General features: G+C 57.3%; 2 protein-coding genes across 4 annotated transcripts in view; one reads left to right on the top strand and one right to left on the bottom strand.

Annotated features, from left to right (window-relative positions):
* The window catches only part of MARCHF10 (membrane associated ring-CH-type finger 10), an 85,365-nt gene extending 79,708 nt beyond the window's left edge, over positions 1-5,657 (top strand). The window contains exons 12-13 of the mRNA XM_054511160.2: positions 3,600-3,989; positions 5,611-5,657. Coding sequence (XP_054367135.2) covers positions 3,600-3,989; positions 5,611-5,657 — 437 coding nt within the window. The remainder of the gene's footprint in view (positions 1-3,599; positions 3,990-5,610) is intronic.
* A 6,217-nt stretch (positions 5,658-11,874) lies between these two features.
* Positions 11,875-27,203, bottom strand: part of MRC2 (mannose receptor C-type 2) — a 56,618-nt gene continuing 41,289 nt past the window's right edge. For 2 of the 3 annotated variants that reach the window (XM_064583059.1, XM_045888697.3), the window contains exons 10-30: positions 26,030-26,145; positions 25,375-25,523; positions 24,568-24,785; positions 23,695-23,837; positions 22,491-22,593; positions 22,068-22,206; positions 21,921-21,956; positions 21,432-21,592; positions 21,265-21,332; positions 20,438-20,538; positions 20,002-20,144; positions 16,854-16,968; positions 16,560-16,723; positions 16,287-16,395; positions 15,526-15,764; positions 15,215-15,383; positions 14,973-15,122; positions 14,531-14,650; positions 14,151-14,330; positions 13,670-13,696; positions 11,875-13,224 (exon numbers count right to left, since the gene is read on the bottom strand). In XM_064583059.1, coding sequence (XP_064439129.1) covers positions 13,001-13,224; positions 13,670-13,696; positions 14,151-14,330; positions 14,531-14,650; positions 14,973-15,122; positions 15,215-15,383; positions 15,526-15,764; positions 16,287-16,395; positions 16,560-16,723; positions 16,854-16,968; positions 20,002-20,144; positions 20,438-20,538; positions 21,265-21,332; positions 21,432-21,592; positions 21,921-21,956; positions 22,068-22,206; positions 22,491-22,593; positions 23,695-23,837; positions 24,568-24,785; positions 25,375-25,523; positions 26,030-26,145 — 2,874 coding nt within the window. In that variant the 3' untranslated portion in view covers positions 11,875-13,000. The remainder of the gene's footprint in view (positions 13,225-13,669; positions 13,697-14,150; positions 14,331-14,530; positions 14,651-14,972; positions 15,123-15,214; positions 15,384-15,525; positions 15,765-16,286; positions 16,396-16,559; positions 16,724-16,853; positions 16,969-20,001; positions 20,145-20,437; positions 20,539-21,264; positions 21,333-21,431; positions 21,593-21,920; positions 21,957-22,067; positions 22,207-22,490; positions 22,594-23,694; positions 23,838-24,567; positions 24,786-25,374; positions 25,524-26,029; positions 26,146-27,203) is intronic. The other variant, XM_054510759.2, reaches the window with a different exon arrangement.

Here is a 27,203-nt window from a genome sequence, read left to right as displayed (position 1 = left end):
GCAAGCTAATGTAAGCAATGCTAGCCTCCGGGACACACAGCACTGCACAGCAAACAGCAAACAGCAAACAGCACAGCCCAATGGGTGAGAACCGAGGCCCTGACGCATGGAGTCTAAAGAAGTTTCTGGTAAAACTATCCTAGAGAAGGAGTCAGTGACACCAGGAGCAATCTGGGAACCAAGGTGGGAGGAAGCAGGAAGGACAGGGCAGCACTCCTAAAGCTTACATTTAATTTAAGAAACCCTGAAATAGACCTCACCCACTAAAACCACCAAGCAATGACCAGTACAAATAGCCAGTGAAGAGGGACCCAAATGGCTTTTGTCAAATTCACAGTCTTCTGGATTTGAGTCTCAGTATCTTCTTGGAGAAGACACTCAGAATCTGAGGGTAACATTTAGCAAAAAAGAGGCACCATGTTGGGGGGGGGATGAACCCCTTCTCTCTCCTTTACCTATCAGAACTGGAGAACCCATTCACGTTGGGCTCCTTGGTTGTGTCTCATTAGGACACCCAGTGATGAATGTTTGCCCATGGTGATGATCATTCATTCACTCATTCATTCATGCCCTGGCCTGTACCAGGTGCTGAGATGGGGATCGGGGAAAGTGGCTACCGGACATGATGCCATGTTGTCCCATTCTTTGAGGAACTTCTGATCAAGGTGGAAGATGAGACTCACATATTTATAAAGACAGGAAATAACTGGAAAGTAGCCCTTGGTCAAGAGAACCAGTGGACCCAGTGAATTTCCAGAGGCTGTGTATTGACAACACAAGATCTTCCCTGGCTGGGACTTCCAGGGGTGTCCAGTGATCCCATAAACAAACAATTTGTCTCCTTAGTGAGGTGGTGAGTGCCCTGAAGGCAAAGCCGGGCCTTCTACACCATGCTGTTTCCCCAATGAAATGTACCTGTTCCCCGAATTCCTCTCCCTGCCTGCCCATGGCAGCTCCCCTGTACCTCTTAAGGGCCGACTTCAGTAAACTAGGTAAAACGCTAGAAAGAATCTCTGTCCGTGAGCTAAAAGGCAAAGGGCAGTGGGACCCCAGGCCTCCCAGGGATCATGACAGTGCCCGTGACCTTCCGGAGCGAGCACTGCCTTGCTCTCCTGCCCCAGGTATGCTGGAGTAACATTTCATCTGTCGGGAAACTTCCACCTGTATAACACTCAGGGGAGGGTCACGGGGCGGGGGGGCGGGCAGTGGCTGGCTGGGGGGACAGGCAGGGTCCTGAAGGAGCTCTGAAACTCCACTGGCCCATCTGTGGGTGAGACTTTCTCTGGGCCCTTCCATTCACACCGTTTCTACAAACCCCAAAACTCTTGCCTCAAAGAACCAAATCTACCCAAAATATTGGAGGCCCAGGCTTGGCCCTCATTTGGGAAAACTTCCCTACTCACCCAGATGGCGTTTCCTCGAGGACTGAGAGCTGGCTTACATACAGAGGCGGTCACCTGGCACGGAGTCTGGAGTCTCGAGTCTGGAGGCGGGATGAGGCCAGCTTAGCAGCCTGGAGGGGTTGGGGGTCGCGGTTGGCACAGTCCTGATGTAGAATTGACTTAGAAGAAAGTCCATCCTTCTCCTGCCCTCCCCACCCGGCCTGCGGGTGACGGGGACCCAGGAGCCACAGCTGCCCCCACACTGGCCAGCAGTTGCCCCAGTAACAGTGTCCAGCACCCCTTGTTTTGCCTTCCAGCCTGTCACAAAGCCCCTCTTCTCCCTCTCGGGGGGCAGAGCACCAGCCCTCTGCACAGGAGCCCACATCCTTGCAGCCTGGCACAATGGGCTCCCACGGAGTACACAGTGTTTCTCATTGTGGCATAAAATGCCATAAAGTCACAACAAAGACGGAGCCCAGAGCCTTGATGGGCCTGCAGCTTCCTGCCAGGCAGAGAACACAACTGATTGTTTAAAAGCCAGGGGTGAGGCAAGTGGCCAATTAGCACGGCCTTCACCCCCACGGCTTGTAAATGTGATTCTCGAACCCTCAGAATGGGCTTCTGCTGTTCACATCAATTGCCGAAAGGAAGCAAGTCTGCTCCCATGGCCAAATTTAGAAGCCCTGAACCGCCAACGAAGGTGACCTGGCTTCTCTCTGCCCTGCCTTTAGCACGAGGCTAAGCCCCTGCAGGTGCTGAATATCAACACTGCCCTCGGCACCTCTGCCCCTTTAAGGTGATGTGAGGGATTCCCAGAACATTCCCAAGAGCGGGGAATTATACATCTGTTCACAATTGCTTTGGAAAAACAATTCATTTTTCTTTGTCATCTTTCTCATAGTTGTCAAGAAATTACCCACAATCCAGACCGGAAGAAAATGAAAGTAGGTTTGGGGGTCAGTCCTGCCATTTTGAGGGTATTTGCTAATTTACTGTTTTTCTGTGACTGGATGGAACTTCATACTGTGGAAGGAAGTAATGACCACCAGCCAGAGGCATAAATAACCTCACAAAGCTTGGGAAAGTCTAGCGGCAGCCGTCAGGGAGTTGAGTCCCAAGTCCACTAGATGCAGAGCAGATAAGGATTTTAATTCATCCTGAAAGCAAGGACAAGGGCCAACTAAAGGGAAGATGGTATCGTCAGGCGGGCACAGGATGACTTGCTGCAGGTTTATTTCCCCTTTTCCTTTGCTGGGATTTTTCCAGCATCCAGTATTTGGGGAGCCTCTTGGGTTATCTTCTAAACCCTGGAAGGGTGCTGGTTAGCCCCTACAGGAAGGGACCCCATTCATTCAGGAGCCAGTGGCTGCAATGGATCGTCTCACCACGCCGCCAGGTCAGGTGGGGCCGCAGGATTCACAGGTTGAGCAAGGAAAACAGGTCTCCTGAGAAAGGTCCCCCAAAGGAGGGCAGGACAGCTGTCTTCCAACAAGCTCGTTATCCCATAGAAAACCCAACTGAAGAAAATGTGCTTAATTAAAGCAGGAGGGCTTGCAAGCAGACTCAGGAGGAGCTTCTCCCTCAGCAGGGAGAATAAACATCACAGTGGACTGAGGTGGGTGTGACAATTCCAATTCCAGAAGTTCTTCAGGGGAGAAATCTTACAACTGCCTGCCCTAAGGCAGGTTTAAAGTGAAGAGTGATCCCCACACTGGCTTTGCCATCAGAATCACCTGGGAAATTTACCGAAAGTGCAGATTCCGAGGCCCCTCCTGGAGATTCGAATTCAGACCCTGGGGGGGCCCCTGGTCATCCCGGCGGAACCCCCAACAGGCCCGCCCGGAGAAGCTGCACCGGCTCAAAGCTCCACAGGGTGGGGCCCAGATGACGACCCTCGAGAAGCCAGTTGATTATTCAGGGCACGCAGTGCTGAGAACCCGGGCTGACCGTTCTCAGAGACGCGGGGAGGGGACGCTTCCCTCGGTGCACAAAAGGAGCCCGGAGTGCCAGCCCTGGGCGCGACCACGGGGTCCATCCCGCCGGGTGACGGTCCCGGGGCCCCTCGGGGCCCCCGCCGCCAGGCCCTGTCGCCTGGGCGCACCCGGGGCTGCTGCTCCCCCTCCGGCAGCCGGGAAGGGAGCGAGCGGGAAGGGAGCGGGGAGATCTAGAAAAGACCTTTGTGTCTCGGGGAAAAGCGCCTCTGCGCCTCGCTCGCAGGTCCCAGTGGCGGCCTCCCGCGGCAGCCCCTGCGCCGAAAGGGCGCGGCCGCGAGCCGACCTCGGGGAGCAGCTGGGGGGCCCCCGCGGCTCGGGGCAGGCTCTCGGCGGCGCCCCCTCCCCGCCCCCCGCCCCGGTGGCGCCGGCGGCTCTTCCCGGTCCCGGGAAACCTGCGGCCCGCGCGCCCGGCGGTTCGCATGGGCAGGGGCGACCCCTAGTGCCCAGCGCGGGCCGCTATCGCCCTGCGGTGCCGGGGACCCAGCCTTTCCCCCGGGGGGCGTCCGGGCCCCGGCCGCAGGCAAGACTGCCGTCTCGGGGGGGCAGGAGAAGAGCATCCCTGGGGCGCTGCTTCAAAACGAGTCTCCGCGGAGGAGGCGCGAGGACCGTCCCCGTGAGTGCCTGCGTCGCTCGGAGGCAGATGGTCCCGCTGATCGTCACTTAGCGTCCCTCCTCAGGAAGCGGGGACTGGCTGGAGGATCCGCCCCAAAGTGGGGGCGGCCAGATCTCCCCTGGAACTGTAGGTCTAGGCCCTACTCTACCTGCCGCCAGCCCTGCACCATCCTGGACACGGGTGGAGGCCGCCGAGGGGGGGTGGGGGGCCCGGCGCAGAGGGACAGTCCTGGCACGTTGGTCAGGGGCAGCTCTGGCCTGGCTTCCCGCCAGGGCCGTGATCGAGAAAAAGCCGGGGCAGCCAGATGCCCACGCCTCCCGGCCTCCCCCTGGCCACACTCTTCTCTGGTCCCCAGCAGCCTGGCATGACTCACCTGGTTGGCAGCCCTTCGTTAAGATGGGTTGTTGCCAGAGCCGAGGCACAGCTGTGACCTGCTGCCCTAGCTCAGCTCAGGTGAAAAGGGAGGAAAAAGACGAAACATCAGGGCCCACCAAGTGGCACAAGGAGACGCCAGCCTCTTTGTGGCTCCGTGGTGCCCCTGCCAACGTTCTCACTGGGGCTCCCCCTCCCCGGCATCTGGAGCCCACACATGCCACGGGAAGCCCTGAGGTGGAAGCAGCTAGGGCGAGCTCCTGCGCGGGTGTGCCCAAGTCTGACAACTTGCCCCATGGCTCTATGACCCAGCCCCCTCCCCCGTCACAGCCGCTCCCCAGCTGGCACAGCCAAGTCCAAGGCCTGGGAGGGGAACAGTACCTCCTGTGGCCATCCACACGGGTGTGGACAGGAACAGGCTTGAGGGTCGTCAGGCCAAAGGCTGGGCCGGACCACCTCACCCCCATACACACAGGTCAAGGAAACTAGTTTTGGGGGACAGAACAGGATAGGCGAGGGCCCAGAGGCAGCTCGTGGGCCTGGGGCCTCCCTGTAGCTGAGGTAGAGGCTGAGAGGGTCCTGGTACGATGGGAGCATGTCAATTGCTCCTGCTCTTTGCCCTTCAGTGGTTTCCAGACAGTCCGGGAGCACTCACTCAAGCCAGTGGGAGAAGTATATTGAAAACAAGAGTCTCCCCCAAGAATAAAAACCACCCCCCCCAGACTCCACCTCCTCCACTTGGACCCCACTGCCTTCCAACTGCCTCTTTGCTCCTCTTCCTCCCATCACATGGCCCTCTACCTCCAGTCGTTTGATGTCTGAAAGATTTCTTAAAGACCTAGGCAAACCCCCTCCCCCCGATTTCCGTGCCAGGTTAAGGAAAGGGGCAAGCATGTGGGGGCATTACCCTGAGAGGAGGCAGGGCTCCTCCAAGGATTCCGCCTGCAAACCTTTGCTGCCCCAGGTCGGGTGAGGATGTGGACCTAGGAGCTTTTGTTGAGGGGCTTATGGCCCCTCTGTCCTGGCCTGGCTGGAAGCTCGGAGGGGCATTCCAGGATTCCAGAGAGAGCAGCCTCTGTTATTCACACTGTTCTAGGCACTGTGGCGTGCGTGCGTGTGTGTGTGTGTGTGTGTGTGTGCATGCGCGCACGCCCAGGGCTGGAGTGGGGGCAGGAGGGGGCACGCCCTCATCGGCGGAGCTCACCGTCCACCATGGCCCTCCAGCCTGAGACACCTCCTTGCCTTCCAGGTTCTGAGCTGGGGGATGGAAATGACAGCAACAGCCCCGTCGTCTAGCAAGGCAGCTGGCCCCCGGAGCTCTGCGAAGACATCTCCCCACAGCCGCTTTTTCTATGTCCCCACGTGCCTCCGTCCTGCCTCCTCTTTACTGAAACTGAAACCACAGTGTTTACAGTTACCATTTTCACCGTGTGCCCCTCCCTCCTTGGGGTCTGGCCTGAGCATTAGGGACAGCAGCAGGGACCCGCGCAGTTCCTGACGGCACAAGCCAGGCAGCCAGGGCTCATTGAGTCCCCGCTGGTGGCCCTGCTGCCCCCCCCCCCCCCATGGCCAGAAGCCCCAGGCGCCCGGCAGCCCCTGACCCCTTGCACGGGGCGCCTGTTCAGGCCTCCCTCCACCCTGAGTGGAATCAGGCCGCATCTTCAATAAAATGACTTTATTCACCCAGCTTCCTTTTGTGCTTTTTTTTTTTAGTCTCCACACTACTCTCCTATTTACACCCTAGGGCCCAAAGACCAGATCAAGATGTGAGGGTAGAAAAAAAAAAAAAAAAGGTCAGGGGTGCCTGGGTGGCTCAGTCGGTGAAGCGTCCTGACTCTTGATCTCAGCCCAGGTCTTGATTTCAGGGTCGTGAGTTCAAGCCCTGCATTGGGCTCCGTGCTGGGCCTGGACCTACTTTAAAAAAAAAAAAAAAGGTCCGGGAAGGTTAGTGAGAAAACTGAGTGTTTGTGTGCGTATGAGAGAGAGGCAAAGATAAGTCAAAAAATAAGGATGGAGGGAATGAAGTACTGATAGATGCAAAAACATGATGCTGAGTGAAGGAAGCCAGACACCAAGATCAACATAGTGTATGATTCGATTTACACGCAATTTCTAGAAAAGGCAAAACTATAGAGACAGATCAGTGGTTGCAGGGTTGGGACTAGGAGAAGAGACTGCCTGCGAATGGGCTCAGGAGGATCTGGCTGATTACACTGCTGTACCACTGGATCGTGGGGAAGCTTCTCCGACCAGATAAATTTACTGAAGCTCACTGAACTGTGCCCTCACAGTGGGTGAGCTCTATGGTGTAACTGTAGGCTGTGCCTCAATAAATTTTCTTTAAAAATGGAGGAAGGGACAGAGAATGAGAGAGAGGAGGGACAGAAAGGGATAATGAAGAGAAAGAGGGGCTTCTCCCTCCCACCTTCAAGACCAGGAGGGGACATTGCAGATTTTGCTGCAAAGAGGATTTCGCCCGAGATGAACAGTGTTGCCAACAGGGTTTTAGGAAGTCTGGACTTGATTGAAGTCCCTCAAAATCTTGTCCATCCCTGACATGCTCCACATTTAAAGTGACTCCATTCCTGCAAACTGGTGGATCTAGCCAGACAGCCTAGCTCCAAGATCCAAGAGCAAAGCAAAAGGATGCTCTTGAATGTTAACAGAACCTACGAGAGCCATTCCAGTCGAAAATATCTCCCTGATGTAAAAAACAACAACAACAACAACGAAACCCCCCCTAAAATCTTAAATTCTTCCATTCACAAATGCAGCCCCAAGCCCTAATCATTCTATGCGAAAATGGGCCTTTATTTTTCAACCGGATTCTAAGGTTGACTGAAGATGAAAGATTTGTCCAGGAGCCAACACTGAGAAATGTCTAAGAAGGAACAATGCATATTTAAAACTAAGTTGTATAGACAGCTTGATGGAATCCGAGGTGGCCCTAGAAATGTTCTGACAAGCCAAGTCTGCTATAAAATGTGACAGTGTTTGAGGTAGCTATCCTGAGACCCACCCAGGTTCCCGTCAGCCAATTTGGGTTGTTGAAAACGATTTCAACAGTTGACCCAGGAAACCAGGAGTGCCTCCTCAGAGATCTGGGGGTGGAAAGAGAGACACCACAGAACTGATGTCTACCCACACCATTAATTCTACATTACGATGGCCCAGGGGCCCACTGATGGGGCTTCTCATGGCCCGAGGTGCCCAAAGAATCAAGTCGCATTTATTAAAAGACCCTGGGGAAGAGGACTACCTTGCCCCTTTCTAACTGAGTAAATACTGCCAGAGTCTATTAGAGGTTGAGACCCAGTGGATGGAACATGAGTATTTTTTAAAAAGTCTTTGGCTTCATCGTGACCCTCAAACATGTATCAACCATCATCATATGCCAGGTTGTGAGGACACATGACAAATGCATGACGCCTACCCCCGAGGAGTATAGTCTTATTGGGGCAACAGATCATATATAGAAAAAGTCAAATCAAGGTAATATGAACCCACAGATGCCACTTATAAAGCACTTTCTATAAGCTGGGCCTAGGGACCCACAATAAGCTTGTGAGGCACATATTAACTCCGTGTTACATGAGAGGAAACCGGAATTAGGGTTCTCCAGAGAAACAGAACCGGTAGGATATATTTATAAATATGTAGAAAGAGATTTATTATGAAGGATTGGCTCACGCAGTTATGGAGGCTGAGAAGCCCCACCACCTGCCATCTGTGAGCTAAAGTCCCGGGTAAGCCTGTGATGTCGTTCCAGTTCAAACCTACAGGCCTGAGAAGCAGGGAGCCAACACTCTGAGTCCCAGCCCAAGTCTGAAGGCCCAAGAACCAGGAGAGCTGATTCTCCAGGGCAGGAGAAGATGGATGTCCCCAATCCAGCAGAGAGAAAAATTCACCCTTCCTCTGCCTTTTTGTTGTACTCAGGCCCTCAACAGATTGGGGAATGCCCACCCACCCTGGGGAGGGAGATACTCTTTACTCAGGCTACCCATTCAAATGCTAATCTCTTCTGGAAACACCCTCACGGATGCACCCAGAAATAACGCTTTTCCAGCTTATCTGGGCATCCAAATGGACCCATAAAATTAACCATCACAAACCTAACCTCAAGCAAGTTATGTGATGTGCCCAAGTTTACAAGGTGAAGTCAGTCTGGTGGCCAAGGCCACGCTCCTGGCCTGCCTGAGAGAGAGGGTAACATCCTTAACCAACTCCAGAAGTTGGGAATGGGTGGTCACCAGAGCCCCTGGCGGGGAGGGCTTGGGGAGGAGACACAAAAGGGCAAAAGAAGGGCATCTCTGCATGAACCAGCAGGGACGTTCAATGACCAAGGACCAGGTCCCAGGACACGCCACAGAACTTAGAGGTGCCGGGGAAGAAAGGGGAGAACATTGACTGGATCAGAAAGCCTTAGCAGAGCAGGATTTCCTGGAAACAGCTAAAACCAAACTCATGCCATCTGCTGCTATATCAGAAGATAGTCATTTTTTTGCATGGAGCGCCAGCGACAAATCCATTTCAAGGGGTGGGGGACGCCTGCTCACGCTTAGCTCCTCTCCTCCCTCGAGGGCTGGCAGCCTGCCTGCTTTTCTGGACAAGGAGGGACTGCAATCTACAGCTCAAGTGGTGCCGACCCTGGTGGGAGTCAGGATCCAAGTCAGCCCTTTCCTGGGGCCTCTTGGCAGCCCTGGCCCCTAAGATAAAGGCCTGAACGTCTGGGCACTTTCATCTCCTTGTCCCCCCTCTAGGCCCCTCCCTATTTCCTCTCCTTTTCTCCTTTCCTCCGCCTGCCCCCCTTTCTCCGGGTCCGCCCTCCAGACACAATGCTCTACCTTGTGCCTGTAACACGCTCAAGCGCTGGTGCTCAAGGCAGCTTGGCAGGGCTCAGCCGGCCCTGTTCCAGGAAAGCCATGTGGTGTGGCTGGCTGGCTCCTCACCCCTGCCGCCTCACAGTGTTGCCCACTGGGCCAGGCCGGCTCTGCCAGGACACCTGGGAGGAGGCCATCTCTGCCTTGACAAGGAGAGGTGGTGAGCAGGCCTGACACTGTTCTCCCGTTCATTCATGGCTCTAGTGAGCTGTCACTGAGCATCCTGGGGGCCAGAGCTGAGCCAGCTTAGCCCTGCAAGTGAAGGTTGGCCTTGGTGCCGGGCATACCATGCCCTCTGCCAAAGCCCACCGGGCTGGGTCTCAGGGCATCTTACCCCCAGCAAGGATGGTCGCAGAGGAGTGCTTAATGTTTACCGAACTGAAACGAGCAGAAGGGCAGGAGGCTGTGTACCCCACTAGAACCAGCACTATCCCGGAATCAGAGGCAAATGGCAACCCCCCCAAGCCCCCCCACCCACCCTGGCCCAGAGCCTTCCTCCTGCCCCGACAGAGAGCTGCCAGAGCATCCCCTTACCCTCCTCTGGGCAGCTCCCAAGCAGAAAGGCTCAGAACAAGGTTTTATGGGGGCCCCCCAGGTGCCTGTGAAGCTGTCTGAAATGCTTTTGGGTGGGGAGCGGGGCTCTGGTGGGGACGACAGCCACGTGAGGGATGGGAAGGAGAGCCAGGACAGGTATTTCTGGAATGATTTAAACCTCTGGACACTCACCATCACTACCCCCAGGCAGCACTAGGCATCTGCGTCCTCGGCTTCCTCGGCTGCTCCCCCCACCCCCAGGGATCCCGTGCCCCTGCCTTCACCCCCAGCTTCGCTTCTCTCCTAGGGCAAGGGTCAGCGACGCGCTTCCCAGAGGGCCTGTGCCCCAGGGGGCTCCCTGCGGCCTGGTGGAGCTGTCTTTTGAGCTGCAGACAATGGCAGCGCACTTAACTCACAAAGGGAGCCGTGTCCCAATTTGGAGAGCAAATCACTTCAGGGTGAAGTGGGTTAATCATTAAGGAACCCCCCCTCCATGGGATTGGGGCTCCCTCCCAAAGTGACCAGATCCGTCCACAGGGCCCTGCTGCTGCCCGTCAGGAAATCCGCTGCTGGGGCTGCAGGGGGGAGAGATCGTGAGAAGGACCTCCGGCTCCGCCTCAGTCATGGATTCACCAGCCCCCCCCCACCCCCCGGGGCTCCCTGGCTCAAAAACGGGCACCCCATTTACCCTGCTGTCCAGGCCAAAAGGCCTGGACTTCTCGATGTGTATCTTTTCGTACCGTTTAGGTTTAGGCCTTGAACCACGTTGGTGGTATTACCTATTCAGAACAATAGAAACTTGTTTTAAAAAAATCACAAATGAGGTGGGTGCCTGGGTGGCTCAGTCGTTGAGCATCTGCCTTCGGCTCAGGTCATGATCCCAGGGTCCTGGGATCAAGCCCCGCATCGGGCTCCCTGCTCCGCGGGAAGCCTGCTTCTCCCTCTCCCACTCCCCCTGCTTGTGTTCCCTCTCTAGCTGTGTCTCTCTCTGTCAAATAAATAAATAAATAAATCTTTAAAAAAAAAAATCACGAATGAGGTAAAGCACGTGTGCAACACACGTGTGCGTCCAGAATGTGACCATTGCCGAGGTCCACACCACCGTCCTCAGGGGACAGCTGGATTAGGACTTCCTACTAGACTTGATCAACATCCATACTCTCCACCACGGCCTTCACGGCCTGGGGCACTGGGGCAATCCGGCTTGTCCTCACTCCCCTTCCCCACCGTCCAGCCAGCCTGGCCTTGCTGGGCCTCAGCAGCACAGGGACCACCACGGTGGGGGCCCCCCACCACGCGCCCCCCTGCCGCCACCTGCCGAGATGTTTGCATCAATCACTCCCTCCCTTCTTCAGGTTCATCTCACTTCCCCTGCCGAGACCCTGCCCCACCTCCCAGCCCAAACTAACAGCCCCTCCCCGCGGCCCGTTTCGGCCTTCCCCACAGCACCTCGCAGGACTGGCAGAGTTGTCCGTCACTTCCTAGCAGAACCTTCTCTTTGCTGGCTGCTCGGTCTCCAGCTCCGAGGTCCTGAGTGAATACTGCTGGGAGGGACGTCCCGAGAGGCCCTGCCCTGAGCCCAAACTCCGCAAGGACAAATCCACGCTTGCTCACAGCTCAGAGGCAGGTAGGACGGCAACTCCCCTCCCCACCGCCCCCGCCCAGGGCTGACCGGGGCACCTCGAACGCTCCCCTGGGAACCACAGCCCCCAAATAACAGTAGCACTTACTGCATGAGCGCGGAGCCTCTGGGCCCACTGCTTGGCACAGATGATCTCATTTAATCCTCAAATAGCCTTAAAGCAACCCCAGGAAGTGCGTCCCCTCATCTCGCACATGGTGAAAGGTGAGCTAAGCTGCCCAAGCGCACACAGCTGTCACCCACGCACTCATCCCCAGTCACAGCGAACATGGGGAGCAGGCCCAGAAAGGCAAGGGCCCAGAAGAAGAGACCAGAGTGCAGAGCGTCTCTGCAGGGCCCAGAGATAGAAGCAAAATGGAGGACTGCAGAAGGAACACACGACTCGAGCTCCACACACGACATTTATCTCTGAGGCGGTGTGAGGAACAAGGCTGACAACAGAACAAAGCCGAAACCCTTCTCTCTCAAGCCTCTTAAAGGTGTTTTATTTGTTTGCTTTTCTTTTTTTTCCACAATAATGGCACATTAAAAAAAATTAAGAACTACAGAAAAGGACCATGTCTTTGAGTCTGTGTTCACATTGTCCCGCGCCCCATGGCACAGGGACTGGCCGTCGCCCCAGCCTGGGCGGGGGTCCCGGCCTCTTGGAAAGGCACTGAGTCAGCGCCCTGGGACTGGGCCCCTCCAGGAGCTCGGGCACTGTTCCTCGGGGCCCCACTAGAGGGCGGTCTCCTGCTTCTGGGCCCCCCAGGACTCTGGCAACCCCCTCCCCTCTCTCTTCCAACCAGAGGCAGGAGCTAGAAACGTTAGGGAACTTACTTTGGTCCCCACAGGGGACTCTTTAGGGACAGAGCCCTCCCCCAACCAGCAGGAGATGACACCTTAGCCCGGTTACCCCCTGGGGGTCAGGGTGTCTCTCCCAGTCCTGTTTCCAGCCCAGCTGACACCCCAGTGGGGCCCTAGTTCTCAGGCCCAAGCCAGGCCCCTCCTCCATGCCCCATGGGCCACCGCAGCCGGCACAGGAATGACAGATGCTTGGCCGCCTCAGCTGACACCCACCGTGAGCCACAGGCTCCCCAAACCCTGGGGCCCTGGCTCAGAAGGAAGGGCTGCATGAGAAGCAGGGGGACGGAAGGGGGAGAGGGTCTCAGAGCCAAGGCTGCCAGGAAGGACAGAAGGAACAGAGGCTGGCTGAGGGCTCAGGGGAGGGTCCTCGGGCTCTGCAATGAGGAGGGGGTCCTGGGGCATGGGTCAGCAGGCCTGGGCAGGGGGGCCTGGGGAGAAAGGGGCAGAAAGAGGCTCCCGTCCTGCTTCTGGTCACTGTGGGGACACAGGCCCAGGTGACAAGACCTTAGCCCCCCCCCAAAGGGAAACACCACTCTGCACTCAGCCAGGTCTCAGCCCAGCCCTCATGGGAGGAGGGACCCCACCAGCCAGGCCCTGATCAGCCCCAGCTCCCAACAGTGGCTCCCAAAGGCACCCCTCCATAGGCCACCTGGACTGGCAGCTGGTGGGGGGCCCGGCTGACCCAGGGCCCGGCCTCCCCATTCCTCCTGTGCCCACCCTGCCCACCGCCCTTGGCTCTACTCCTGCTGCTCATTCATTTCCATGTCAGACACCAGAATGTTCTTCTCGGTGGCCTCGCCGGGGCCCGAGGCGCTGCGGCTGTAGCGGGCGCCCTCGAAGGTCCCACGCTCGGCGCTCTGTCGCCGCCGGTAGAGAATCAAGGCTGCGGTCAGCAGGGCCCCGAGCAGCAACACCGCCATCAGCACCACCACAAGGGCAGCCGGGTTCTCGGGGAGCGCTGCTGCAGCAAGCCCAACATTCAGTGGGGAGGCTGTGCCCCCCCGGTGCGCCCCCCACCCCCTGCTGCCCCCCGCCCGCCCCCCGGTTGCACCCCGCTGCCCCCTGGCTGCACCCCCGCCCGCCCCCCGGTTGCACCCCGCTGCCCCCTGGCTGCACCCCCACCCGCCCCCACCTGCCCCCGGCTGCCCCCCAGCTACTCCCCCGCTGCCCCCCGCTGCCCCCCGCTGCCCCCTGGCTGCACCTCCACCCGCCCCCTGGCTGCACCCCCGCCCACCCCCGGCTGCCCCCCAGCTACTCCCCCACTGCACCCCCGCTGCCCCCCGCCGCCCCCCGCCTGCACCCCTGCTGCCGCCCTCGCTGCCCCCCCCACGGCCCCCCCGCTGCCCGGCATGCTGGGCCAACGCCAAGGCGGGAGAGGACTCATCTCAGCCCTGCCTGGGACTCACCTGATGGCGAGAAGCTGCTCTCCTCAGCTGCAAGGAAGAGGGGGGGACCCGTTAATAACGGAAGACGTGATAGTAATAATAAGCAAGCAGAGAGCACTTCCTGAGTGCCAGCCGCTTGATTAGCCCATTTGATCTCATAGGTACATTATTACCCTCATTTTGCAAATGAAGAAACTGAGGCCATCGACTTTAAGGAACTTGCCCAAGGTCACAGAGTTGGTAAGTGGTTTACCCTGTCCATGCCCTTAACCGCTACAAAATGACGGGTTTGCTGTCTAGTTTGGAAATTTGTAGGAAGGGCCGGTCCCTCCTACAGACCCGTTTATCCCAGGGGAGGGTCCCGGCGGCCCCAGGGCCTGTCTCTTCGTGCCCTCCCATCCGCTGGGTCAGGGCAGAATGAGACGCCAGCCCCTGGCCCAGGCCCAGCACCGGCTGCGCGGGGGCGGCAGGAGGCCGAGCGGCGTGTCCGCCCGGCGCTCACCTCGCGGGAGCTTGCAGACGACACCCATGGTAATGTTGGTGCAGGCGCCGGGGCGCCAAAGCCCGCTGCTGCTCTGGATCCAGTAACAGCTGTTGTGGCTCAGCATGCTGGGGCCCAGGCCAGGGGATCCCCAGTTGGAGTAGTTCACAGCTGTGTTGTCCTGCCAGACCAGGGTGCCTCCTACGGGAACGCAGACATCGAGGGGGCGTGCGGGAGAGGAGAGGAGGAGGAGCAGGTGCCGGTGGGAGAGAGCAGGCCTGTTCTCCAACGGATTCTCACCTCCCGCAAGTCCCCACCCCCACCAAGCCCTGGTGGAAGGCGTCCCCCCCAAACCCCTGAGGCTTCACCCTCCTTCCCGATGCCACACAAGGGGTACCCACCTTTGGGGTTGAAGTTCATGCCCAGCCAGGCACCCCGACTCTGGCCCTCAGAGCTCTGCAGGTGCTCCCAGACAAACACGTTCTCCATCTCGTCCAGAATGGACAGGACCGCCCCACCCGCTGGACACAAGGGAGGCCCACATCAGGATGACAGTGGTCCCCCTGGGGTAGCAGAGGACCCCCCCCCCGAGAGAGGCCCCAGCCTGAGTGGAGGGTGGTGCGGAGTGCACATCTGTGTGTGGGTGCCCGTAGGTCCGGGGTTACTGACGTGTGATGCCACACGTGGGCTCTGTGAATTGGAAACTGATGGGGCGCTTCCGTGTGACAGCTGCCTGTGGGTGGGGTGCAGCACGGGGACTGCGTTCCGGGAGCCTCTAAGCGCCCACGACAGGGGTCACCGCCTGAAATGACCCCGTGGGGGCTCTGGCCTGCACTGGCCCACCTCTCTGGCAGCGCTGCAGCGCCTCCTTGTGGCCCAGCAGCAGCTCCATGTGGAAGGAGTAGCAGTGCTCCCGGAAGGGGATCCACGCCGAGTCGGCCAGCCCTTGGGGACAGCTGCCGTGGTAGCTTATTCTTCGGGGAGGAGGGGGCCCTGTGGGGAGGGGAGGGGTGCAGGATTGAGGAAGTGGCCCAGAGTGCTCCCCGGGACAGCCTACACCCTGCCCACCCCTCGACCCCACTCACCGCTGTTCGCGCCGCAGACAGCCCCCTGCAACTTGGTGTCGCAGCTGGCAGTGCGCCAGGCCCCGTCCACGTCCACGTAGGCGCAGCCCCCTGGCTGCTGGGGCTCCCCGTCCTGCCAGCTCATGTAGCTCAGCGGCTCCTCCGAGACCCAGGAGTAGCGCCGGGAGCCCTGGGCACGAGGGGGCCGTCAGGGTGGGAGGAAGGGGGCAGGCGGTAGTGGGGGGGGGGGACAGAGGCAGGTAAGGTAAGGCAAGGAGTCAGGAGGAGACCGGGGGGGGGGGTCGGCAATCGGGGGAGCGGTCCCGGCCCACCTCCTCACTGGCCAGCCCGATCCAGAGTGGGGTGCGCAGCCCTCGGGCGGCCTGCGTAAGGAAGGCCTGGGTGTAGGGGTCCGGCACGCGGGCCAGGCTGGTGTTGCGGCTCTCACACAGCAGGAGGGCGTCCTGCCAGCGAAGAGGCTTCTGCAGCAGCCGGAAGGTGCCGTTGAGGTAGGAGAGCTCAGTGCCGGGGGCAGGGGGCGACGCTGCTGGGGATGGGCTCAGGGAAGGGTCTACAGGGAAGGGGGCAGGGCTCAGGCCGGGCTCTGCCCCGCTCACCCCATTCCCAGGCATGAAGCTGGGGGAATCACCAGACATTGGGCAGAGACTAGGTCTCCAGTGGGCCCAGCGCCTGGCACAAATGGACAGTGTTTGCCTCTGTTACTAGTAACATTCTTGCCGAGCCACAGAGGAAGCGGCCTTGACCTACTCCCACCCCAGGAACCCCTGTAGAACAGGCACGGAGCCACGGGGGCCTCAGACGCACAACTTCAGGTTCCCTGACACCAGGCATGCCCGGTGTCTGGCTGCCCCTGGTCAGCCCCCCAGACCCCCAAATCTCCCTCCTGAGATCCCTCGATCCTCACTGCCTTTCCCTCTGATTGGCACCCGGTCTTCTTCCCAAGCAGATAGTGGACTCTGGGGGTGACCCAAGGGACCCCCTGAGGTCAGGGACCGTGTTTCGTCATTCCTCGCAGCAAGACCCACAGCATCGGGCCCGTGCAGATGTTCCCAAGTTCATGGCTGACGCCTACCTGTGCCCTTCTGGCAGATGAAGCCGTGTGTCTCCTCCGTGCAGCTCCGATCGTCCCAGCGGCCAGTGAAGTGAGCGGAGGGGCTGTGCAGGACCACTGCACAGCTGGTCTGGGGGGAGGGAGCCGCTCAGAGGAGCCCCGGCAGCTCTGCCCTGTGCCACTGCCCCCAGAGGGCTGCCCTCTGAGCAAAGAGGCTGGAAGAGGGGAGACCCTGGGAGTGAAGGCGAGGGCCGCGGGTTCCGGGGCGGGGAGCAGAGCGAGGGGCCTCCTCACCGGTATGTTGCTGCCAGGAGCAGGGCTAGGGCCAGAGGGCTCCCCAGGGGCCCAGTTGGTATACAGCAGAGGTTCCTGCTCCACCCACTGGAAGTCCTTCTGAGAGGCATGGAGGCCAATCCAAAGGTCAAAGGTCACATTGGGCAGGCCGGCCGTGATGAATGCTACAGTCCCCCCAGAAGAGAGGGTTATGAGCAACAGGACAGCCCCTTCCCCGCTCTGCTCTAGCCATTTTTGGGGGGGGAGAGGGGCTGTGTCAGAGGATACTGGGGCCTTCCCATGCGCTGGCCCTACCTTGCTCTAAAGGGTTTGCAATGGTGACCAGTTGGGCCTCTTGCTGCTCACAGGAGAACTGTGCCTCTGACCACTTCACACGGTCCTGGGGGTCCTGGCCCTGGATTCGAAAACACTGGGGCGGAGGGGAAGGCGTGATGTCCAGCTCCACCGCCCTGTCCCACAAACCCAGAAACTGCTGTGTAGCCCTCAGCGGCAGGCCCTGGGGAGGCTTCGAGGGCCGTGAAGACAACAGAACAGGACCAGGACATCCGGGGCTCCTCGAGCCTCTCAGCCTGGCACAGCACATTCACGTCCACCTGCCGACGCTCAGGGGGAGTCGGTAAGTGGCAGGACGTCCTTAGGCCACCAAACGATCTACTACCTATGACGAGAGCCCCTGGGCCATGCGCGGGGACAAGGTCTATCTCGATTTCAGCTAAACGCCTTCCCAAGTGTTGCCTGAAATCTGTTACTTGTCCTGTGAACTTAATGTTCATCCATACAACACTCTTATCTTCATGTCTGAATGATCTTTGTTAGGCAGCAGCTGGGTGGGAAATCTCTCAAGTGAAGACTATTTGAAAATGAATGATTTCCAGTGATTTCCCTCCTGAGTGCGATGGGGAAGAAAGAAAGGAAGGAAGCTTTGGAGTCACAAAGAGGGCCAGGGAGCAGGTGCAGGTCAGGTTCCAGATCTGACTTAACCTTTCTGTAAAATGGGTGGGAATAAAAATATCTGTCTTTTGGGGTCATGTTAAGAGTTAAAGAGAACAGTGCATGACACGAGAGTAAGTGCTTACACAAGGGGATGCTCTTACTATGGGGATGAGTTCTAGCATTAGCTTTCTGATGTCAGATTTGGGGTAGAAAACTGTAAACCCAGAAATAATGCAAGAGTTTGGGAGAGGTTTATCACAAAGCCCTTGCATTTCATTTCACAGAAGTAGTTCAGAGCTACTCTGAGGCCTCCTTTAAATAACTAGTAAAATTAGTCATAAAATTAGAACCAGCAAGGTCACATCATATCAGCAGCGAAAGAGAAGAAGTATCAGCTCAGTCCAGCAAACAGTCAGGGCCTCCCTACCATGTGCAAGTGTATTAGGTGGTATGTCCAGGGCCAGGGGCCCTGCCCTCCAGGAGCTTAAAGCTAGGGGGAGAGGTGGGCCTTCACTCTCTCTCCCTACATCCAAATGCTACAGGGCTGTAAAAGAGGGCAGAGACCTAGTAAAGCAAGGTGTCTGGGGCCAGGTAGTGAAGGGACAGACAGCCTCGCATACTTCAAAGGCTTCTGACAGGGGAGTAACTGGTATCTTTACAATGATGCTGACACATCAAGAAGGAGACCAAGTACATATATACCATATATTCTGTTTTATATCTGGTGGAAGAAGCCACGAGAATAAATTTTTGGAAAAATGTGATGACATGAGAAAAATGCTCAAAATAGAACACTGAGAAAGAAAAGCTGGATACAAAATCGTGTTATGTAGTATGATCTCAATTAGGTGCAAAAAGGCAGGAAGCAGAGTAACAAATGTTAATAGGGGTTATTTCTGGAAATAAGGATGAGTGAGTTGTATTTTCTTTCTTTCTGTTTTTTCCCAAGTTGTAATAATAGACGTGTTACTTTTTTTTTTTTTTAAGGTTGAAAAGATACAATATTCACTTGAATATTCTGAAGACAGTAAGAGCTCCATGACACTAAGGGGCTGGCTACCCTCCAACGCAGGACAAAGATTTACGGATTATATGAGCTAGTGTTAACTAATCTAATCCTCACAATCCGGCTCAGTGGTTTTATCGCAAAGAAAGCACGGATCGGGGCTCAGACTCGTGATGCCAGCATTAACAAGAAAATAGTGCTCCTCTCTTCCTGGGACAAGCTCTTGTCAGCCACCGGATAAAAACAATGACGATCTAATCAGGTCTGATCAATCAGCCCAGGAGTGCAAAAGTAACTACTTTGGGAAAGAAGCTCACCCTCTAGAAGAAACATTCTGCAGACATGTCTAGAAACGTCTTCCTTCTGATTAATGTTACTGCCACCAACTTTCCCATCTGCATGCTCAAAACCCTTGGGAAAAGAATTTCCTAACGGTTTCAAAAAATCTTCCAAATACTTGTTCTTAAAGCGTCTTAAATCAGGTCTTCTGCTTAGTTTGTGAGGCAGATTGGTTTAGAATGCAGAAATGTACTAGCCGATTTTTACACTAAAACCTTTGTTTCATTGGTAGAAGGACTGAAAAATGAAGAAAGCCCAGCCCACAAAGGCCGACCTTTTCCATTTTGATATTTTGTCTTTGTGAGGCAACTTTTTCATCTACAATAACCATTAAACCCATGTTTTAAAGTAATTCGAACTTCAGACAAGACCTGTGAAGTCCCAAATCACAAAGTGTCAGACCAAAATTTTTTAAAAAGAGTGAAATATATGCAATCACCTTGCTCTTATTTAAATTATTTAAAGATGATAATTATTATAATTGATCATTTTTGAGTACTTTTCTCATACCACTAATAACGAAAAGTTTCTTAAACTTAAAAATACTCTTTTTCAGGGACGCCTGGGTGGCTCAGTCAGTTAAGCGTCTGCCTTCGGCTCAGGTCATGATCTCAGGGTCCTGGGATCAAGCCCCATGTTGGGCTTCCTGCTCAGGAGGGGAGTCTGCTTCTCCCTCTCCCTCTGCCCTTCCCCCCTGCTCATGCTCGCTCTCTCTCTTAAATAAATAAAATCTTTTAAAAAATACTTTTTCAATCTTTATCTCATGCTTTATATTCTTTTGTTCTTGTGCACAGTTTACTATATATAACATTAGTCGATTAGTACAGAAGTAAATATATATTTATTTACACACACATATATAATGTAGACACACATATTTTGTATGTTCAATCTTGTGTTTTACTAATAGGAGTTCATTATCAAAATGTGTGGCGACTAATCTAGAAAACTCACCAAACTATGTGGACACCCTCCTTCCCTGGTAGATTAGCAAGGGCACTATACAAAATTACTTTCCCAGGAGTCTAGCCCTGGCACTGGGGCCAAGTAGGCAAGAGGCCATGACTTTGATGTTGCCAAAAGGCCAGGACTCCTGAAGCTCGGCCTTCCTACATTCACATCCTCTCCCCTGACTCTACTGGGTGGCCCCTCCCCACCTCCTACCTTGTTGAGGAACTGGTTCCAACCAGAGGGGCAGCCCCCCAGGGCTGTGGGTGGCAGGTCCGGGGGCTGGGGCTCTCCAGTGCTGTTGCTGCGCTTGCAGATGTAGGGCAAGGCCATCAGGCACCTCTGGTCCCCCCAGTCCTCTGCAGAAAGAGTAGGGCAGTCACTCTAGCACAGGGCAGGGCCGGCAGCACCCTTGCCTCATGCCCTAAGAAGAGGACATGGGGATCAGGTGCCCGTGTCCAGCTCCGAACTCCAGTCCTCTGTGGCTGCTGGATCATGGGGACAGGCCCCCTCTCTGGGTCTAGCCCCTCTTGGGTTGTGGGAAAAAAGAGAATGAGAAGAGACTGATGGGCCTGCCCAAGCTCACCGCACTGCCCCAACGTCAACCCTCTCCCCAGCTTCTGCACCCTCTGTGCCCTGCCCTCGCCCTCACCTCGGCTGGCGGTCATGTATACACATTTCTTATCCTTGCCAATGGGCCGAGGTTTACCGGGTGCCCAGGAGATGAAGTTTATGATGGAACCATCTGTCCACCTGCAACAACATGGAACAGAGATGACTCGCCCCAGGCCCAATCTCCGTTGTATACAGCAATGAAGGCCACCGAGATGCGGGACAGGGCAGGGCCTGAGTCCAGGGGCTCAGTGGCTACAGGCTGAGAGTAAGGCTACTGAGCTCCGGGTCACTGGGGACCCAAAGACGTGGTGCGTCCAGGTAAGGTCCAGCCCTCCCTGGGCACTCATTCTCTAACTAGAAAAGTCCAAGAATCCCAGAGCAGAGGTCCAAGGGCAACAGTGTGCTCAGATATGCATGTGCTCCTGGTCCCTCCTGCCTCGAGCCCCCTCATGAATGGCAGGTGGGTACTGAACACAAAGAGGCCCCTCTGGAGGACATCATATGTCCTTGCCCATGTCCTGAGGGGGCCTTATTCATGAGTGGCCTCGGCATAATAGGAGCTGCCATTATTTGGTGCCCAGTTATGTACTGGATGCTGTGCTAAGGACTTCACATACCTTTTTTCTAATCCTCAGAGCAATCCTACCAGACAGGCCTCATTATGCTCATTTTTCGATGAGAAAATCAAGGCCCACAAAGGTTAAGTCATTGATCAAGGCCACACAGCCAGGGAGGAACGGAGCTGGATTCAAATCCAGGTCTATCAGTCTCTGTGGGCGGCCTCCCTAGCTCCTATCTGGGGTCATGGCTGGCCATCCAGGCACCCGCTCCCTCCCGCACCTGCTGACCCTGGAAGGCTCCTACCTGAAACGCCCATCACTCTCTGCAGTGTGCAGGCCAATCCACCAGTGCTGCTCTTGGCCCGGGGACAACTGGGGAAACCGGTCAGGCAGATAAGGGTTGGCAGGGCCTCTCCTCTCGCCAGGCCTACCCTCCCCTGCCCGCTGGCCCATGGTCACTGGGGTGCTCACCTTCTGCAGGTTGTGACCCAGGAAGTCCAGCTCCGCCTGGCTGTGCACGGAGGCCAGCTGGGCCTGGAACCACGTGCAGATGCGCTGTGCCTGAGCCCACGTGGAGTGGTGCTCGAAGAACTTGTACTCGGCGTCCTGGAAACGCAGCCACTCCAGCCGGCCTGCGGGGGCAGTGTGAGCGTGGGAGCCGCGGACAGGCAGGGGTCGCCTGCTCGCCCTGCGGCCAAGGCCCAGGCAGGTCCAAGGGCAGGCAGAGGCGGGTTGCGAACCCCTAGGCCCCTCGGGCAGACACCGCTCCAGGCCCAAGCTTGCCCCTGCTTGGAGACGAGGCCGACAGGGTTCCAGGCGCCCCGGTTCCCCTTCTCTCAGCTCAAACCCCTAACTTCTTTCGTTCCATCCCGGCCAGGCCCTGCCCTGGAGGTGACGCCCCTCACCCTCTCCCGAACGCCACTGAGAGCCGGGAGGCCCGGGGGGGGGGGGGGGGCTTACCTTGTGGGCTGACGTCGGGTTCCCGCACGTCTCTGCCTACGGGGACAACAGGGACAGAGACGCTGCAGGGAAGGAGACCCTCCCCTGGATTCCCGGCCCCGCCGCCCTTCGGCCCCTTCCCCGTTTCCCAGCACCATCCCACCCAACCTCGAGGGATCTTGCAGATCCAGTCCAGCTGCGTCTCGCACTGCATGGCCACCCACTGCAGCGAGGCCAGGTCAAGTACTGCACAGCCCCGGATGTCGTCGTCGTCGTGCCGGCTCCGGTCGAAATTGTGGTAAGAGAACTGGAGGTCGGAGTGGGAGAAGGTTGTCAGGCACGAGGCGCAGGCCTCCGCGTCCCCAGAACAGATGTACAAAAGGCCGGGCCTGAGCTGCGAACCCCCAACCCGGGCTGGACACCCCGCCCCCCTTTTCTTAACCTGCGGGCTCTGGCCAAAGACCCTATTAACTCGGCTAAACCTCGCCCACCGCCAGGCTCTGTCCCGCCCCCGAAGGACCACGCCCACCCCAAGCCGCGCCCACCCGGGCCCCGCCCACCTCCTGACCCGCCCCCTCTAGGCCGGCTCACCCCAAGGCCGTCGCTCCAGCGCCAGCTCTGCCCCGCTCCCGGGTTTCGACGGTTCAGGCCGATCCAGAACCAGTTCTGCTCGTGGATCTCGGGCTCTGATTCACTTCAGCACAACGCGGGGGTGGGGACAGAAGAGATGGGGATGAGAGGAGCAGGTGCGGGTGACCTGGGCAGTCCCAAGGGCCTGGGGCCCCTCCATCTGGGCTTCACACTCACCGGCAATACACTGTTGGGGCCACCTTTAAAAAGTTCTCTCCCCAGAGAGAACTGACCTAGCTGGACCAGGCGCCCAGCTCACTGGGGGTGGGTGGCCTGGCTCCCTTCCCTGGCTTCCCTGTGGGTGGGGTTTGCCCTGCCAGCAAGACTTGGTTTTCACTTCAGGGAGTTTAGTAAGTCGATGGAGATGGAGCATAGACCTGGGTGGGGCTCTGGAATCAGATAGCAGCAGATTCCAGCACTGGTTCGCCTGTGGAGCGGCTCCCTGACCGCGGGCAAATAACCCAACCTCTCTATCAGCCCACATCGGTCCATGATAATGTCTACTTCCTAGGGCTGAAGAAGAGACCCAATGAGGATTCAGTGTTTAGTGCAGTACCCGAGACATGGTGAGAGGCCATCGATGAGAGCTACAATTACTAGTCAAATAATGTAATCTTGATGTTTGCTGGAAAGACACGTCCCTGGGAATTAAGATCTTGGGAAGCCTGGATCCACTCGGATTTTTCCAATGCTAAGGGATTATAGGTGCTGGGGGTCATAGGAGGCCCACAGGACAGACATGGGGTCCTGGAGGGACCCTCAGGGGCAGATGCTCATTTTTGTAGCTTTTCTCCTCCTGTCTCTCAGGAAAGGCTGTTTATTGAGGAGAGTGGGCTGTTATGGGAATGGTGTTGGGGGCGAGGGGCGCTCAACTTGGATCAGATTTTGCCATGGAGGAGGCATGGGGAGGGCAGTTACTTTTGTAAAAGGCCGTGAGTCTGAGGGGGGCACTGCTGGTTCCCTGACACCGGTGAGCAACCGGGGAGACCAGGGCTCCCTGAGGGAGGACAGGATGGTCCTGACATTCGCTGCGGATACACAGCAGGTCATTCTGAGCCCTCAGACAGGCCTCCCTGGGGGCGCCTTCACCTTGCCCCCTGCCCTGTGCCCAGCAAAATCAAGAGCCCACACAGGTGCATGCAGGCCACTGCCCCAGGCTCAGTACCCGAAGATCTTGTTGAGCATGTTGGCCACAAAATGTTCCTCCTCATAGCTGGCCAGGCTCAGCAGCTGGGCCCCCAACTCTTGGCAGGCCCCCTGGGCCTGCACCCAGGTCTTCTTGTCCTGTAGCCGCTCTGAGCTGAACACCTACAGGAACAAAGTCCAGGTGTCTAAGCTGTCCCTACTGGTCCACCTGCCCTCCCATGACAGCAGTAGGGAGGAGGGCTGGGGCCTCACAGGACAGGGGTGCAGGCTAGCTAAGACAATCCTGCTCATCAGAGAATGAGCCCCAGGGGAGGGGAGCCAGCTCCTAGAGAACACCCCCTGCCCAGACCCCCGAACCAGCCCAAGACCTGGGCTCTCCTCCCAGGGGAGCCGCAGTTTGCTGTGGGCAAGTCCCTTCCCTTCCCTGGACTCAGTTTCCTCATGTCATAAAAGACCCTGGACGACGTTAGTGGCTCCCAAACCCGGCAGAGTTTAAAAATCAGAGAACTGGGCCCTGCCCCAACCTAGTGAATCCCAGTCCCCAAAATGGCAGCCTGGAATTTATTTTTATCAAGCTGCCCAGGTGATTTTGAAAAGCAGCCAGCCCGGCCCCAACATTTGGGAACCTCTGAAACTGATTATCTCTATGTTTGTCTGTTTTTTTCAATTCCTCCTGTTCAGTGAGCACCTACGATGTACCAGACCTGAGATTCCACTGGCAAGAGTGTCATCAGAACTTACCTCTGTCTGCAGTCTGCTGTGGGAAAGCAGTGTCTCTGGGGCCCAGTTGCCCGGACTGTGGCTGGGCCCCACTGGGGCTGCCCTCGACCCCAGCGAGCTGTTTCTTTGCTCTTGTTCCTCTTCCCCCCTCCCACGCCAGCAGGCTGCCTACCTTATAGCAGTGGCGGAGTTTGGGGTCCGACCCCCAGCCCTGGGGACAGGAGCCGGTGAGGCTGGGCGTGGGGTCCGGCCCAGGCAGTTCGGGCGTCACTGGCGTGCCCAGGCTCTGCCGGCAGATGTAGCGAGCCCGGAATGCGGTGCAGTTTTTCACCTCCCACAGCCCCATGGCGCTGCCCGTGGCCAGGGCCACGCAGCCCCCACGGCTGTACCCTGGAGCGGGGGAGAGCAGGAGACCCGCTGCCTGAGGAACTCGTGGTCCGGCCCTCCCCCAGGTCCCCCACAGGACACCACCCCGGCCTTGGCCCCCACACTGGTGACCAGCTTGGCCAGCTCTGCAGGGACCTGAAGGGCATGGAGGCAGAGTCCTAGCTCTGCGCCTACTCCTGTGAGATTTAGGCAAGTGGCTTAGCCTCTCTGAGGCTGTTTTATCATCAGCCTCATCAGGTCACTGAAAAGGCTAAAAGAGACAATGAACGCGAAATGGCAACGATCCTGATCGCCAGCGCCCGCGCTACTCTAAGCACGTCACGTCTGTTCATCCAGTTCAGCCTCACGTCAGCCCCATGAGGAAAGCACCGTTATCCTCGGTTGACAGATGGGAAACTGAGGCTTAAAGATGTGCCAGGAGGTTTGGCCCCAGACCCTGAGCTCCTAACTACTCTACCACACTGTACCAATGATTGGTTTACTGGGAGGCCCTGGGACTCGGTCCCGGCAGGGGCAGCCCCATATGGCCTCCTGGCTTCCCCAAGGAACGTCAAAGAGGGGGCTGACTGAGTGCCGCGGAGGAGGGGCTCACCAGGCTGGTCCCGGTTCCAGTGGGTGTACATGACCTCATCCCCACTGAGCCAGCGGAAGGACCCAGTGCTGTTCAGGTCCTGCAGGGCGGTCCAGAAGTATTCGCCATCCCAGTTGTAGATGAGGCTGCTGACAAAGGCCTGCTCAAACCTGTGGGAGAGAAGCCGGTCAGGCAGGGAGCTCGAGGCCCAACCTCCCCCGCCACCACGCTACCCTGGGCCACAGGCCAGTTGCCCTGCCCCGGGAGCTTGGGTGTTGTACCCAATCGGCGACTTGCTGAGGTAAGTGGGGGCCCACGGGGACCCTACAGCTGACACACAGCAACAGAGCTCCCGCTGTCCTGCCTGCATCTCCGTGCCCGGCGGAGAAGAAAGTAGAAACAGACACAGCCAAGGCCTCTCTTGGGCATCCAGCCCGCACCAGCAGGGCCCCTGTCTGTTCCTGCCCCTGCCCAGGCCCCGCCCCGCAGTGGGGCCACTTAATAAATGGGAATCCTTCTTGGGACGATACTAGAAAAAGGCCCTGGAGCCATTCGAGGCTCCAAGGACTCAGGGCCCCCTGTGCTTGGTGGCAGATTGCCACCCCGTTTGGTGGAGGGGCCACATTAGGCCAGGACAGGCATGAGGGCTGGTCTGGGTACGTGCCCCGTCCTGTACCTGTTGGTGATGGTGACCAGCTGAGAACCGTGGTCGGTACATAGGCGCCGGGCCTCGCTGTAGGTGACTTGGTCCTCTCCCAGCCAGTAGCAGGATGGGCTGTGCCACGTCCAACCCTGGCTCGAGAGAGTGGGCAGAAGAGGGATGTCTGTGGAGAGGACTCTCCTCCCTCATCCAGAAAGCCTGGGGCAGGAGATGCCATCGAAGGCATCCCTGAACGTGCTGCAGGCTGGGGCCCAGGACAGAGGGGACTGGTCTGACACCAGAGACAGTTCTTCCCATGCTCTGTTCTGTACCTTATCACCTCACACTCCCCTCCCTACCATCACCTGCCTGCACCTCCATGCCTGGTGGAGAAGGCAGACAACTGCCAGACCAGAGGTGGACGCATGGCCCAAGGGTGGCTGATCGGGAGGTAGCCAGTAACCTGCCTGTGGGCTGGCGAAGCAAGATGACTGGCTCACTGGACTCCTCTCTTGGGCATTTATTTACTTATTTATTTATTTTTAAAGATTTTATTTCTTTATTTGAGAGAGAGAATGAGAGAGAGAGAGCACGAGAGGGGGGAGGGTCAGAGGGAGAAGCAGACTCCCCGCCGAGCAGGGAGCCCGATGCGGGACTCGATCCTGGGACTCCAGGATCATGACCTGAGCTGAAGGCAGTCGCTTAACCAACTGAGCCACCCAGGCGCCCTCTCTTGGGCATTTAAACCAAGAGTCACAGTGGGAAAATTGCCAGTTGGCTGAGAAACCAGAGCTGAAATGCTGGAAGAGCTGCCAGGCTGTGGAGGGACCAGGTAACCCTCGGGCCCTGGAAAAGGTAGAGTGAGCAGAGGGTGCGCCTAGCCTGGGGTTGGGGGACAGACCCTCAGCGGGGAGCAGCAAAGCTTTGGAAGAGACCACTGCTCTGAGCGGCTGGCTCTCTACCATCAGACCCCCATGAGACCAGGCAAAGCTTCACCCAACAGACCCTTCTCCCCTTGGACCACCCTGAGCTCTCTGCTCCTGCCTTTCTTTCTTTCTTTTTTTTTTTTTTTTAAGATTTTATTTATTTACTTGAGAGAGAGGGAGAGTGAGAAGGAGAAGCAGACTCCCTGCTGAGCGGGGAGCCCGATGCAGGGCTCAACCTCAGGACCCCGGGATCATGACCTGAGCCGAAGGCAGATGCTTAACCG

This window comes from Mirounga angustirostris, unplaced genomic scaffold (genome assembly GCF_029215605.1).
Source record: "Mirounga angustirostris isolate CCGP_5_RB_7025 unplaced genomic scaffold, mMirAng1.0.hap1 SCAF_17, whole genome shotgun sequence".
NCBI lineage: Eukaryota > Metazoa > Chordata > Mammalia > Carnivora > Phocidae > Mirounga > Mirounga angustirostris.
The sequence above is the reverse complement of the archived record's forward strand: the minus strand, read 5'-3'. Positions and strand labels throughout refer to the sequence as shown.